A 13414-nucleotide genomic window follows, 5' to 3' on the forward strand; every position below is an offset into this window, starting at 1 on the left:
ATTGCCGTAAGAAACTTCCTGGAAGATGCGGTTTTGAGCGTTCCGGGGCGCCATTCTCTACAACGAGTCCGATTGGAACGCGCTAGCCTTTTGCACTGTCGACCTAATATGTGTTTCATGTGCGAAAATCTCTTGACTGCACAAGATCCAGGCCATGCCGACATTAACGATCAACCTTCCTCAATTACTTCATGCTCGAAGCATTCAGCTGACCTCAACTCACTATAAATACCTCCTACTCTCTCTTCGAAAGTGAATAGGCAGCTATGCTTTTCAGGTTAGTTCATCCTACAACCATTTAGAACTACTCGAATGTTATTCACAGCTCCTTCTCATCTTTTTAAAATTACAAATTAATTAAACTTTACAGAACCCTGGTGATTTCTGTGCTCGTTGCACTAGCTGTTTCATATCCCGCCCAGAAATCAGGATGTGGTTGTGGATGTGGATGTTGTTGTGAACAGGAGGATCCTACCACGACAACTACAACCACAACAACAACAACAACCACTACCACTGCCCCAACAACACCTGCATACAGTGGTGAGAAATATCAGATTTGAAGTTTGGTAACTATGTTTAGGCACATTAATTTAAATGATAATAATGTTAATAAATATTACTTGGAATACTAAACTGATAAACAAATAAAGAAACTAATTACATTACAAATTACAACAAATTACATTAATTACAACAATAAACAAAAAAAAACGAATTTTTAAATTTTAAATTCATTTGTTTATTAGTTTGAAACTTTTAAATTTAAATATTTTTTAAATAATAAACAGTGTTAATTGGGGTATTGATAATGTTAATGAACTTTCAGAGCCGTGTTGTTGTTGTAGCTGTTGTGAAGTCTATGAGGATCCAACCACTACTACCACCACTACCACTACGACAACAACTACCACTACAACTACGACTCCTGCTCCAGGTGATTTTTTTTTCGATTTTTTCAAAAGAGAACTAGTGAAGGCTCAATAGCTACTATTTACTTTTCGAGTATAATTGTAAGTATAAGTTCTGAAATATTCGTTCATAATTTCCAGAACAACCATGCTGCTGTTGTGGTGGATGTAGTAGTAGAAGAGGTACGGCTAGACAGCAGCCAGTACAGCCAGCTCAGGAGTTAGCTGCTGCACCTGTACCGATTCCCAGCTATGAAGTGGTCCACGATAACCAAGTTGCGTTCGGAAACGTTGAGGTTGGAGGCTAGGATTAAGGAAATACTGATTTTCTTTTCTCAAAATCCTACGGAGATATTCCAGGCATGTCCGGATGGTTGGAGAAGCTATGGTGAATCGTGTTATTACATTGAAATGGATAAACTTGACTACACCAACGCCAAACAACGATGTGCTGCAAAAGGAGCCGGGATGTTTGCTGCCGACAGTATGGAGGAATGGGTGGGTCGCTTGAGTACGGACTTTAAGATCTTAATTAAAATTTAAAAAAAACTGATTATAACGAAACCGGAAGAATGTAATGACAAAGATTAATTAAATAAGAGAGTGGTATTAGAGTTTGTCTTTTTTTCTTTTGTCTTAAGTCTTTTTTTTCAAGAAAGAAAATTTAGGATGAGGTGATGTCGTTCACTCCGCTCTATTTCTGGACTTGGACTGGGATCGTCAGAGATAGCGATGTTGGGCAACCTCAGTTCCAAGGAGGAGCACTGGATACTTCAAGATTGTAAGTGTGAGTACATCAAGATCTCTACATCCATTAAATCGATCGATTTCAGGAACTGGCTGATCAAATCGTCTACGCCGATGTCGAATGGATGGACATCTGCGTCGAAGTGTGCTGCCTACTATAACATGGACCTAACCGCGTCGAACTACATCTACTTCTATCCGTGTTCCTATCAGTACTATTCGATTTGTGAGAAGAAACTAAACAATTGATAAGCTCTGATCTCAACCAGTAAGAGAGTTGTACATTTGAGACATTTGTTGTCCATTGTACTTAATAAACATATATAATCAATAAGTATTGTTTACACAGTGCATTTATGCGAATTTGATGCGTTTCTGTATAACAAGATGAGGATTGATTGGAATTTTGAGGAATTATCAACACGGCACTAGCGAGAAAATCCTAAACCAGCAAAGATCTGTTAGAGAATTTCAATCAATCTCATCAATCTTGCGAGTCTAATCTTAATCCTAATCAAGGTTCGAGGAAATTGAAAAAAAAAAATACTAAATAGTGAAGTAAAAAGCAACATAATTTTTTGCCCTGCTGTGCCTCTGGATAGTGATGAATGAAGGGTATTCCTGAGAGTTTTCTATTTTATGCATTCATTTAACTCTGAAATTTACGAGTTTAATTGTTAAAGCGGCAAGTAAACGACAATTTATTGACTACAGGTTTCTTTGGTAATTTCTAGGGAGTGGGAGATCAGGTAGTTTCAAATTCTGCGCCACTCAAAAACTATAACAATTATCGAAAAACGGTGTTTAACGCTAAATGTACTTGTCATGTGATATCATGGAAACTATGGGAATCCGTGTCCGGAACAGATCTTGTGTGTGGTATACCTAAACGTTAATAAGAATGGCAGAAGCGCTTGAAGGCTTACGGATCCACACAAAAAAAATGCCTTTGCTGTCGATTTTAATATCACACACTCTTTTCTACGGCGGTGGTGGTGAGCTGAGAAGTTCCTTTAAAACTGAAAGAGGTCGCAATGATACGGGAGGTTCGATTTCTCAAGAATTTGAGTGAATTTAAATTTTTTTGCGTAAATTTTGTGCATCCATCTTCATCCGTCAACAAATTCATCACACCTTTTTGTTGCTACGGAACATAAATGCGCTGGTACCATAAAAGATTCCAGATAGTTGAGTCGATAACAAAGAATGGTTTTAGATTTATCCTCTAGGACAGGACCGCAACAGGTTCAATACAGGAAAAATACGTCAAAATTTATTTTCTCTTCAATAAATTTTATTCGAACAAGTTGTCTGTGGTAGATTCTGGTTATATCTAAAAATATATAATTAAAATGGGATAGAGGGCAAAGTTAAAAAAGGTGGATCGTATCGCCTCTTCGTAGACTATAGGTTAAATGATGATGAATGATGTTTGATGTTGATAAAAAGGTTCGATAATAAAATAAAATTTGATAATTAAAAAAGTGAATAAAGGTGATAATAAAAAGGTCAACTTCGATGTCAACAATTAGGTGAACAATAGTATTTCCTCGGGCGATGATACCTGGGAGATGTTTCCCGTGGATTTGTTTCCTCAAGGCGGGTCATAAACACTTCCTAATGGTGTCCTCAACGAAGTGTTGTCATGCCGGAAGCATAAACTCATATTTATAAATAGAAGATTCTGTGTTTGTTAGCCAGGAACAATAATCATGCTCAGGTAATTATTCGTTACACTATTTTATATACCGTACTATTTTTTATTTTTTCTTAAATTTATTATTTTCTGAGAAGAAAAAAGCAACAAACAAGAAAATATCCAATAAGTTGCATTTTTCAGCTTCGATACGCTATTTTACGCATTTCTTGTTTTCCACGCAACAAACGCATTTCCTCTGCGTGATGAGAAAACACAGGTTCATCCTCAACATTTCCTCTTCTAGAAAATGAGAATAACTGTACGGGAATTTTTTTAAAGGGATGTTCCAATGGTTGGCACAAATATCACGATTCCTGTTATTTTATGGACAATCCACTGATGGATTTTGAAAAAGCACAAATCAAATGTTGGGATTTCGGTGGTACACTTCTTTTAGCGGAAAATCTCGAGGAATATGTAAGTTAGCAGATTTACGAGCAGCAATTAAATTGTTGTTTTCGTTAATGGAAGATAAAATTCAAATATTTTGATTACATAAGGAAATAAAAACAATATAATAATGTTTTAATTTTAATTTTTATAATATTATTTTTTGGTTTTAATAAAATCTAATAGATGATATTAATACGATGATGATATAATACAATATATAGTATAGTAATAAATAATAAATAATGACACAATATAAATACGATAATGTGGTATAATATGTAATATAGCATAATAAGAAGTAAATCAATCATATGAATAAATTAATAATAATAAACCTAATAATAATAATAATAATAGAAAAAATAGGCACCTCAATGAATTTTCATTCAAATAATTATTAGACCACACCATCCTGAATATATGTTATAGTCTGAGTGAAAAACATGGATTTAGAGATTTGCGACCGAATATTCGAAACCTAACACGTGGAGTTGGGTTGGTATCACTTTGGACGAGCATTTCCATCATCCACAATGGGTCAATAGTGGTGGAATTAACGCAACGGCGGTGTGAGTTTAAGAAATAATAATTTTTTAAGTAACTTTTAACTTACGTAACTTGTAAGTAGTTTTTTTTAAGTAGTGAGTAAAATAGTTTAGTAACTGAAAAAGTAATTAACTTTTTATTTTAAAGCATGGTTGCTGCTGAGTCAGTCGATAATATAATAATATAACACAACATAATAACGCAATGTATTAGTTAATATATAATAATAGTAATAACGTAATAATATAGATAATGTATTTGATAATTATTGTAATATAGTGGTTAGTTTTATGCAACCTTGCTTTTTCTTATGGCGAATTAGTTGTACACTGTGAGATATAAAAATTTCCTTCGTTGCTCAAAGTCTTCTTCTGTCGATCGATTCCTATCTATTGTATATGATCCTTCACTTAGAGTATTTGAAATCTGTCGCGCCATAGCGCCATTATTTCTCCAAGTAAATAATGAAATCGGTTGGGGTTCTTAGGAAATTAAGAAGAACTAAGGTGTCGACCACAGAGTGATGAAATCCTTGGTTGGGAATAGACCGACCTCGAACCCATCCATCGATCATGCAGCCAAAGTGAAACTTCACATCGACTGCGCTACACCTGCCCTTTGGAATTTTATAGAATATTTTAAACAATAATGTGATAACAGCTCAACTAACTGTAAACTCAATGAGTTTGTGCTAATTTTTTCCTTTAGGAATTGGTTGGTCAAACCGTTCAATCCGTTCGCAAATGGTTGGTCAACGAAAGCGAAATGTGCGGCTCATCTGAACAGTCGCGTCGCGTCCGCTTCTTTCATGTTCTTCTTCCCCTGCAATGTTCAGTTGTTCTCGATATGTGAAAAGAACCTCACTTTACATCGTCTAGTAAATCCCTAAGGAACATTTCGGAATTAACACCCTCTTTTTTCAGAGCTATTTCTATGCATATTTTCTATTTTTTACTTTGTAAACACTTCATGTATAGGTGTTATATTCTATAATTATACGCTTTATAAGTCATGTATTTACGTACTTCATGTCCTATCTGTAGGGTATTTCACATATTATATTATTGTTCTAAAGATATAGTTTTGAGTTCGAAAAAGTTAGCGGAGAGTAAAAAAAAAAATTGGATTAAAAATGATAGCCAAAGCATGACAATAACATTTTGAACAGTTCTCTATGTAAGTAATAAAGAAAATGAGTTGAATTGGCGAAATCCAAACGAATCCAGAGAATTTTCCTGAACAATTACTTGGCGACTACATTTGATTTTTGCTTGTTAATAGTACACTGATGTACTCCTCTGCTTAACGATAAAATATTTGCTTTTAATCGGATTTTCCTATAAAAATGAAATTTTCTCAATTCCTTTCCTTTCATTCTCTTCTTTCTCTTTTTCTTCTTTTCTTCTCTTGATACGGGGCTGGTGTAGGGCATTCGGTTAGAAGTTCCGCTGTCTTCACAATCGGTCGGAGGTTCGAATCTGCCCTAGCGCCTACCAAACTCTTCATTCCTCCGGTGCCTTGAATTGGCTACAGGCTTCCCTGGGAGGATAAAAGCACTGAGCTGACACATCGGCTAGCCCCCGCAAGTCATTGGCCAGTTACACGTTTGTGTATAGATCAAACGATTGTGAACTGAAGTGAACGTAGTGACGCGTTCCAATCACCACATAGTAATGCAGAGATTTGTGAAATCAAGCAAAGATAAAAGTTGCGATAGAGAATCACTTCTGAATTTACGTCCGAATAACCATATTTGACGTGCCTGGATCAGTAATTTAGAAGACATACAAAACCATGCTCCAATCGAACGCACACCGCGATCACATGAGCGAACATATGTTGTCATGTGGTCCTTGAGACAGCAAATAAGTCATTCTTCTTACAAAAAAGTACCGCTTCATTTGTTTTATGATGTGCATGGGGGAGAATGTGAGGATTTCTAATATCTATCGCCTCATTAATCACCTAAAACAGTTTCTTCTTTCTTTACTATTTAATTTATTTTTTTACCAAGTTTTACATAACATTGTGCGATAGATGTAGTTGGGGGACACTCACTGGCGCCACTATTTCTCAAAGTAAATAATCAAATCAATCGGGGCCCTAAGGCCTAAGCATTAGTCTTAGAGGGTCATGTATACTGTATTGTATACATGACCCTCTGTATTGTATCATGCATATTGGATTATGACATGTATACTAAAGTTACTACGAGAAAAAAGTAGGTTAGAGCACTCGGGAAATGAGGGCGCCACTGAGTTCCCTTCCCCTCCCCCCAACTACATTTTTCCCTAACATTATTAGTACATAATGTCATGTATTTTTATTTGGATTCCCTCTCCTCCCCACTGAGGAGCCTCGGGGTGGCTGATCTAAAAATGCATCGTCTCGGTAGGGGAGAAACTATCCATCTTTTTTTAACCTTTTGCTTTATTTTCTCTTTATGATATTACCTTGTGATGAAGATTTATGGTCTGATGTTGCAATGTCCTCCAACTTATATGGATAGTGAAAGGTTCGCTTTATCGATCGCGTTCAAAATAAGTTGTGATCTCGCCGATCAATCAGTATGCGATCATTACAGCATTTCCAAAATACAATCATAGTCATAGTTAGGCCCATTTTTTCACAGCAAATTTTAACTCGTTGCTAATTTTCATATATTGCTACATTTATACATTCATTTTGGTAATTCTATGGCTGCGCAGTCATAGAATTACTAAAATTGATTTGCGGAGCTGTCTGTGATGGTTTTATTGCATCGGTACAAAAATTTAGATGAATTCCCAAAAATATTTGTGAATTTCTCTATTTTAGCAATCTCGTTCAACAGTATAGCCCAGTAGAGATTCCAAATTTGGTCCCAGAACGATTTTTTCGTTTGAATCTGATGCTTTCTTTGCTGCAGGGCATGGGCATTACTATGCGCGATCCTGATTTATTCTACATTTCATTGTTTACATTGTTGTTTACATTGTTTTTTTTTGTTTAGTTCCTGTTGATCACGTTTCTTTTTCAATTACTCATTCTCCTCTTTGTTACTAGTCAGTTGCAAATGCTCGTTTTTGGGACAATCTAATTTTTTTTTCACTATACTCCATGTTTTTGTGTTTACTTCGTTCTTTTTCCAGCACTAAAAATGTGTTGCCGTTTCTGCCAAATTGTCTGTGCTTTCTTCGCTCCGGTAAGAATTTGTGTCTTTCATTTTTACTAGGCACCGCAAATATCTTGTGGTTGTGTTCCTTGCTCACTATTTTATTATTCCATGTTTAACTTTTAAAAAAGTGATTGTATTGAGGAAGATTTGAGGTGTAGCTTACTGCCGATATTAACCATAAGCACTCTAATTTGCGTTTCAATTGAATTTTTGCAGTAAACATAAGCTTAGCCGAAATAGAGTTTGTTGAAAAAAGTTTCGTGATTGCTGGAGACCAGTGAAAGAATGTTCGAATGAAGCAGTAGACAGTAAAGAAGTTTAATTTTTTTCAACATATACATTACTTCAAAATTCAAATAAAGTTGAACGAACTTACTACACCACAATATTTTGCAAGAAGACGAGAAAACCCCGTGAAAGCATATAACATACGAAAGATTATTAATCAAGTATATCGGAATGTTAGGCCATTTATTTCCACTTCAGCCGCTTGCCGTCATGTGTCATTCTGGATGCACATCGGATCTGCTCATTAATGTGATCCTTACATGTTGTGGAGTTATTCCGGGAATGATTCACGCAGTATTTGTGATTTGTTCGGAGAATAAGCAATCTCTGAGAGTCACAACAAATGTGAGTGTAATAAGCAACTTTTTTTCTTTTTTTTTATCCCTACCACTGTCCTACTCAAAATTTTATCCATTCCTTATAGATCTTAGTGATTATTGCATTAACCGTGGCCATGTTTTTGGAATACGCTCTATTTTGTGCCCGATAGTGTGTAGGGATGAATATTTTCTTTATTAAATACGTTTTTTTATTAGTACTTGCCATCCGTGAGGATCAATGAGAATTGCGAGTCCAAGGAAGACTTAATGCTGATATGATGCCAATACCTTTACAATTCATGATCCTTGATTGATGATCTCGTAGTTTCTTAAAAACGCAGAGTTTGTATCCACTAGATAACTTTTCTGGGAGCAGCTCAGTTTTATATCGTTGGGATAGATTTTTACTGATGCGGCGTTTCAAAATCCCTCTTGTTCTTGTTCAGTAATTTTGTAGATGAAAACCGGGATATAGTCGGGTCTAAACGTCTTGAAGCTTGGTGCATTTGCGCAAGCGATTGCGCTCAAGGTGACGGAGCTGGAGCTGGGATCGAGGAGGGATCATCGCGAACTGCAGCGATGTGTGGTACTACCAAGGGTCTCCCCTCGATCCAAACCATAGGTGCGATAGGGAGGAGCCGAACCTTCCTCAGGTGAAGGGAGTCTAACACATGGGGTGTAGCTCAAGTGAAGGAAGTCGCCAACCGTCCAAAATTGAAGGGGGTCGAAACACCGGCTCCGACGGCATCTATGATGCGTTACGTTACAACGCACCGCTTCGCACGCAGCAGCTTACGCAAACGCACCATGCTTCATGCCGTTTTGACTCGACTATAAATACATATCAGGAATTTTCATGATGGGAAAAAGCCGAGTTAAAATCACGTTACGTTAGAGAAGAGCTGAAGTGAAGCTGCTTTCTCTGTTATAACTGTCTGTCAGTTTGTTGCTGGCTGCTAAAATCTTGCTAGAACGAATAGAAGATCCATAAACCTCCACAAGTACTAAGTGACTGCAGGCGAGTAGCTTTGTTAGAAGTGTCACACTGTGATCAAGAAAGAGTAACGATTTAACAATAAAACCCTACTTTTGTTTTCTTTCTATGTTCTATTCCGTCATTGAAATAATCTCGAATTAATTTTCTCAGGAAGAACTGGATTTTCACCAGTTTGTTTTTTCTTCGTGCAATAAATCCGTTGTTTAAAGGTAAATGTAGCCGCACCTTCAATTCCAATGTACCAGCCAGTGATGCCAATGTACCAGCCGGTTGCGCCTCCTCCAGCTCCAGTCTATTATCCAGAACCCTCTCCAGCTCCTCCTGTATACTACCCGGATCCTGGTCAGAAGTTCTAGGTGTTTGGATAGTGCTATGTCTAAGACGCTCACATTACCTAGAGTTAAATGATTGCTGCATGTTGTTAAAACAGTAATTATTTCCATATTCTTTGTTATTCTTTCATTTTGTTGTATAGTTTATGATTTTGTTGAATAGGAAAGCTGAATAAAGCCAGACGAGATATCATTTTATGGAAATAGTGTGAATGCACAATTGATCTCATCGTTGTCAGAGATGGTTGGTACACTATAATCAAGAAGGAGTTCAGTTTAGTTTAGCTTTATTTTGTCACAGAATTCGTACTCGTAACGTGAAGAAATTCAATTTTTCAGTCCCTCTAAATGGGAAGAAATCCCAAATTTATCATAGTACAATGAAGATTGCATATCCGGCAGCGGTCAACTGAAATCAGTGAAACTAGTGCGTTCTTCACACCAAGAGTTCTTTGTCGAAAGAAAAGTCGTCGAGATCTATGCAGAGCTACACCCGGACCTTCTATTCGTCGTGTTAGAATAGCCGTTGAAGCACTCAGCTCCAGAGAACCAGAATCACGTCACTAGTCCTGCTTTTTTTTGACATCATTACTAATTTTCATGCTGGAACTATTGAAATCCGGTGATTTCAGGTAAGTTCTGGAAAAGTCATGAAGAAAATTAACTTCAATCACATATTTAATAGTGTATCTTCAAATAAATGATACATTGTGTTGAGAAAATTCATCACTATCCTCACCACATATTACAGAGGAATTTACAGGAAAAAAAGACGAAGAAAAATTCAAAAACAGCTAGAAAACAATTGTTCCGAGCAAGCACTCTCGATTACGTCCCAGTGACATAATGTGAATGGACGCTGTGCGTCCGTGGAACCAGGCATCCACTGGTATTTTGTGGATTTACAGGATGCTGGACTAACTTAATTTTCTTTTTTTTTTGTTCTTACTCATTTTCTTTTATTACTTATTTTAATTTTATCACCTGTCTTTATTTGTTCATTTTGTGGATTGTGGTTTCGTTTTTAGTATGTACCTGACAAATAATCAAGATTAAAAATGTCTCGAATATCCTTAACTTAAGTATAGCGGAGCCGAATATCCAAAAACAACGTGCATAGAGTTGGAAACGCCGTCGAAACTCCCCCATAAAAATCGAATTTCTAGGATGATGGTGTTGTTTTTTGGCATGTACAGCTTCGAGATTTGTTTCCGAGCATTTCAGCTTATTGTCAAGGTGGTTTCGAGAAAACATACAAAAGGAAACGATGTCAATTCCGGATACGGAGGTGAGAGGATTTTTGTTCGTTCTAGAGTGTTAATACACACGTTCCCATAGACAAATATCGCCGGCGAGAAATAGTCGCTAGTTTCACTATAAAAGCAGCAAGCAGCAAAAAAAAAGAAAGAAGAAGAACACTAAGAATATCATTAAGTCGACGAGGAGAAAAATGAGAGAAGAGACTGTAGTTGAGTCCAGGTACTTCACACAATTCTTCGCCAAGCGATTTTTCCCTTCTTCTACGGTGGCTGATGCAAATATCCTCGCGCTTTTCTTTAACTACACATTTTGCTATTCCCAGGGATCCTGTTCTACATTGCCCGGCACAATTAAGCTCAACTACTACTTTTACTTCACAATAGTGGTCCCCTAGCGATTTCACGTATGGTCCCATAACGATCTATTATAGTTTTGCGTCATTGATTTGAATGGATGACTCAATTGATCGCGGATTTCGATGCGATTATGCTTTCCATTTCTCAGTGCTTTATGACTCGTCGGTTTCCTTTCCTCCATTTCCTCACTGATCATGTCATTCTGCCTGGTATTGGCGGAAGTAGTTTGTAGCTTGGACAGGTGTATGTGTACACTGGAACTAGTACTAGATAGATAAATAAATATGTAATATAAGTAATATTTTTGCAAGTAGGTGTCTTTTGACAGCACATTCTTTTCTGATCTTACTGTTGAGGTAATACGTCGACATAGGATGATAAACCTGTGATTGTCCTCGTTTTTGAAGTTTAGGTCTACCTACGGTTGACTTGAATATATGTTAGTAACTTGAAATGACATCGTATACGGATTTCCCCAACTTAGCCTCTTTACATCGCAATCTATAGATCAGTAGGTGTTCTAGAGATACCAATAATTCTCTTGCGCTCTAAACTGTGACTGTCAATCCAGTGTCAGCTCCCATGACAAGAACGTTCGTGATAAAATTTCAACAATATTTTATAGGTTTCAAAGGGAAAGAAGGTGATACAGCGCCAAGATGTGTCGTCGCTGCTGCGAGTTTTTGTGTGCAATTCTCTTTCCAGTACGGTTTTTTTTTTCAATTTTAATGATCTGAATACCATAGATTAAATGGCGAATTTATCCTATAGTACCACACTCTCCTGTTGTTCCTTAGCATAATATCAGACCTTTAATATAGAGACTAACTGAGATAGACATGTGCATGAATGTGTCGTCGATTCATGGTAACGTCCGCTTTGTCAACATAACTCCTTTCAGCCGATTGCCGTTATGTGTCACTCTGGATGTTCATCGGACCTGTGCATTAATGTGCTCCTTACTGCTTGCGGTATTATTCCTGGGATGATCCATGCAATGTGCTTGGTTTGCTCGGAAGATATCCGAACCGTACACGTCACACATGTGAGTTTTATATTTTAACCTCTGCTTTAAAGGAATCATCCCACGAATGTGGAGTGGTACGGATTTCAGCGGGGTAATGCCTATACGGGGTTATAGATTGTGGGGAAGAGGGTGATTCCGTCCATTTCTCCCTGTATCTATGTAAGCGGACGACCCTGGAATGCTGTTTCTTATGACGGCTTCCGTTGCAATGCGCAACGTTTGCGCCCCGCCTGCGATACATGCGAATGGGTTTTCTTCATTACCCGCCTGAAACCTGTACCACCCAAGATTTGTGGGGTGATGCCTTTAAGCTGAAACAGTCGAAAGTTTTCTTAAAAACTGGAGCATGTGGAGTAAAATCAACGATAAGGAGAGCAAGAGAATTCAGTTGGATATGAATTTCCAGTGTGAATATTGTAGAAACACTGGGTCAATAGGTGCGATAGGGAGGAGCCGGAACCTTGTCAGGGTAAAGGGGAATAGTTCATGGGGTGCAGCTCAGCTCAAGTGATGAGGATCCCTTCACCTACTTTCCACAAGTGAATGGGATTCTTTCGCGAACCGTCCGAAACTGTAGGGGGTCGGAACACTGGTTCCGACTGTCGCATCTATAAGAGGAAGCCACGTTGAAATTGACTCTTGATTCCGTAAACTGTGGTTTTTTTATCTCCCGGATCATGCCTACTACTCGATTTTTTTCCTTACGACTCGCCTTATGATTTTTTTCCTTATAATTCCTTATGATATATATTTTCCTTATGATGGTACACTCACACAACTCTCCCGGATAATCGCAAAGTTGTTAGGGACTGGAGAGTGAAATAAGTGAGTTACGAACTAGTTAGATGGCAAAGTAAAAAAAGAATCCACTAAGCAACACTTTTCGAACACGACACTTAAGGAATGGAATTCTTCAACAAATCTGTAGTGTGAGCAAAATCGAACTGTTTTTCATTAATATTTCACAAATGCAATTCCAGGTGAATGTGACCGCTCCGCCATATCAACTTGTAGCGTCTACTAACCACGTGGTGCCGCCACCACCATCTTACGATTATTAGCCTCCAAGAAGTATCCAAACCTACGCAGTTATCACTCGAATCCGATAAATCTGTTAGAAATCTATGTCTACGGAGATTTGTTTAATCATGTCAACTACTAAAATGCCTCCATTTTCTGAAAATTCCACTTTATATATACTTTTACGCTCGGCTTGATGTCTTTGTTCTATTCTTCACCTTTGGTATGTTGTTATGCAATATGAAGTGTTTTTGTCCGACAGATTTCAGATTTTTGGTTGAATATTTGAAAATTGTAAACAACTAACTAATTGTAAATAACTGTGCATCATCACCCTAAGATGGCTCTAGGTGTCAGAAAT

General features: G+C 37.4%; 3 protein-coding genes across 5 annotated transcripts; all 3 read left to right on the forward strand.

Moving 5' to 3' along the window:
- Nucleotides 1-266: 266 nt before the first annotated feature.
- On the forward strand, nt 267-1907 carry RB195_020507 (uncharacterized protein; the record flags this gene model as incomplete). Its single annotated transcript, XM_064188836.1, has 7 exons — nt 267-277; nt 371-543; nt 830-937; nt 1053-1207; nt 1272-1409; nt 1580-1692; nt 1745-1907. The coding sequence occupies 7 exons, from the start codon at nt 267-269 to the stop codon at nt 1905-1907; spliced, it is 861 nt and encodes a 286-aa protein (XP_064044717.1).
- Nucleotides 1908-3370: 1463 nt separating this feature from the next.
- Nucleotides 3371-9414, forward strand: RB195_020508 (uncharacterized protein; the record flags this gene model as incomplete). Of its 3 annotated transcripts, XM_064188839.1 has the most annotated exons (8): nt 3371-3378; nt 3499-3574; nt 3637-3774; nt 4204-4319; nt 5005-5042; nt 7428-7480; nt 7940-8086; nt 9268-9414. In XM_064188839.1, 8 exons carry the CDS (start codon nt 3371-3373, stop codon nt 9412-9414), a joined length of 723 nt encoding a protein of 240 aa, XP_064044718.1. The 3 variants fall into 3 exon arrangements, with proteins under 3 accessions (XP_064044718.1, XP_064044719.1, XP_064044720.1); XM_064188837.1 differs by lacking the exons at nt 7428-7480; nt 7940-8086; nt 9268-9414 and having other exon boundaries at nt 5005-5185; XM_064188838.1 differs by lacking the exons at nt 3371-3378; nt 3499-3574; nt 3637-3774; nt 4204-4319; nt 5005-5042 and having other exon boundaries at nt 7436-7480.
- Nucleotides 9415-11665: 2251 nt separating this feature from the next.
- RB195_020509 (uncharacterized protein) lies at nt 11666-13094 on the forward strand (the record flags this gene model as incomplete). Its single annotated transcript, XM_064188840.1, has 3 exons — nt 11666-11710; nt 11908-12051; nt 13014-13094. The coding sequence occupies 3 exons, from the start codon at nt 11666-11668 to the stop codon at nt 13092-13094; spliced, it is 270 nt and encodes an 89-aa protein (XP_064044721.1).
- Nucleotides 13095-13414: the final 320 nt, after the last annotated feature.

This window comes from Necator americanus, chromosome II, assembly GCF_031761385.1.
Source record: "Necator americanus strain Aroian chromosome II, whole genome shotgun sequence".
NCBI classification, from domain to species: Eukaryota; Metazoa; Nematoda; class Chromadorea; order Rhabditida; family Ancylostomatidae; genus Necator; species Necator americanus.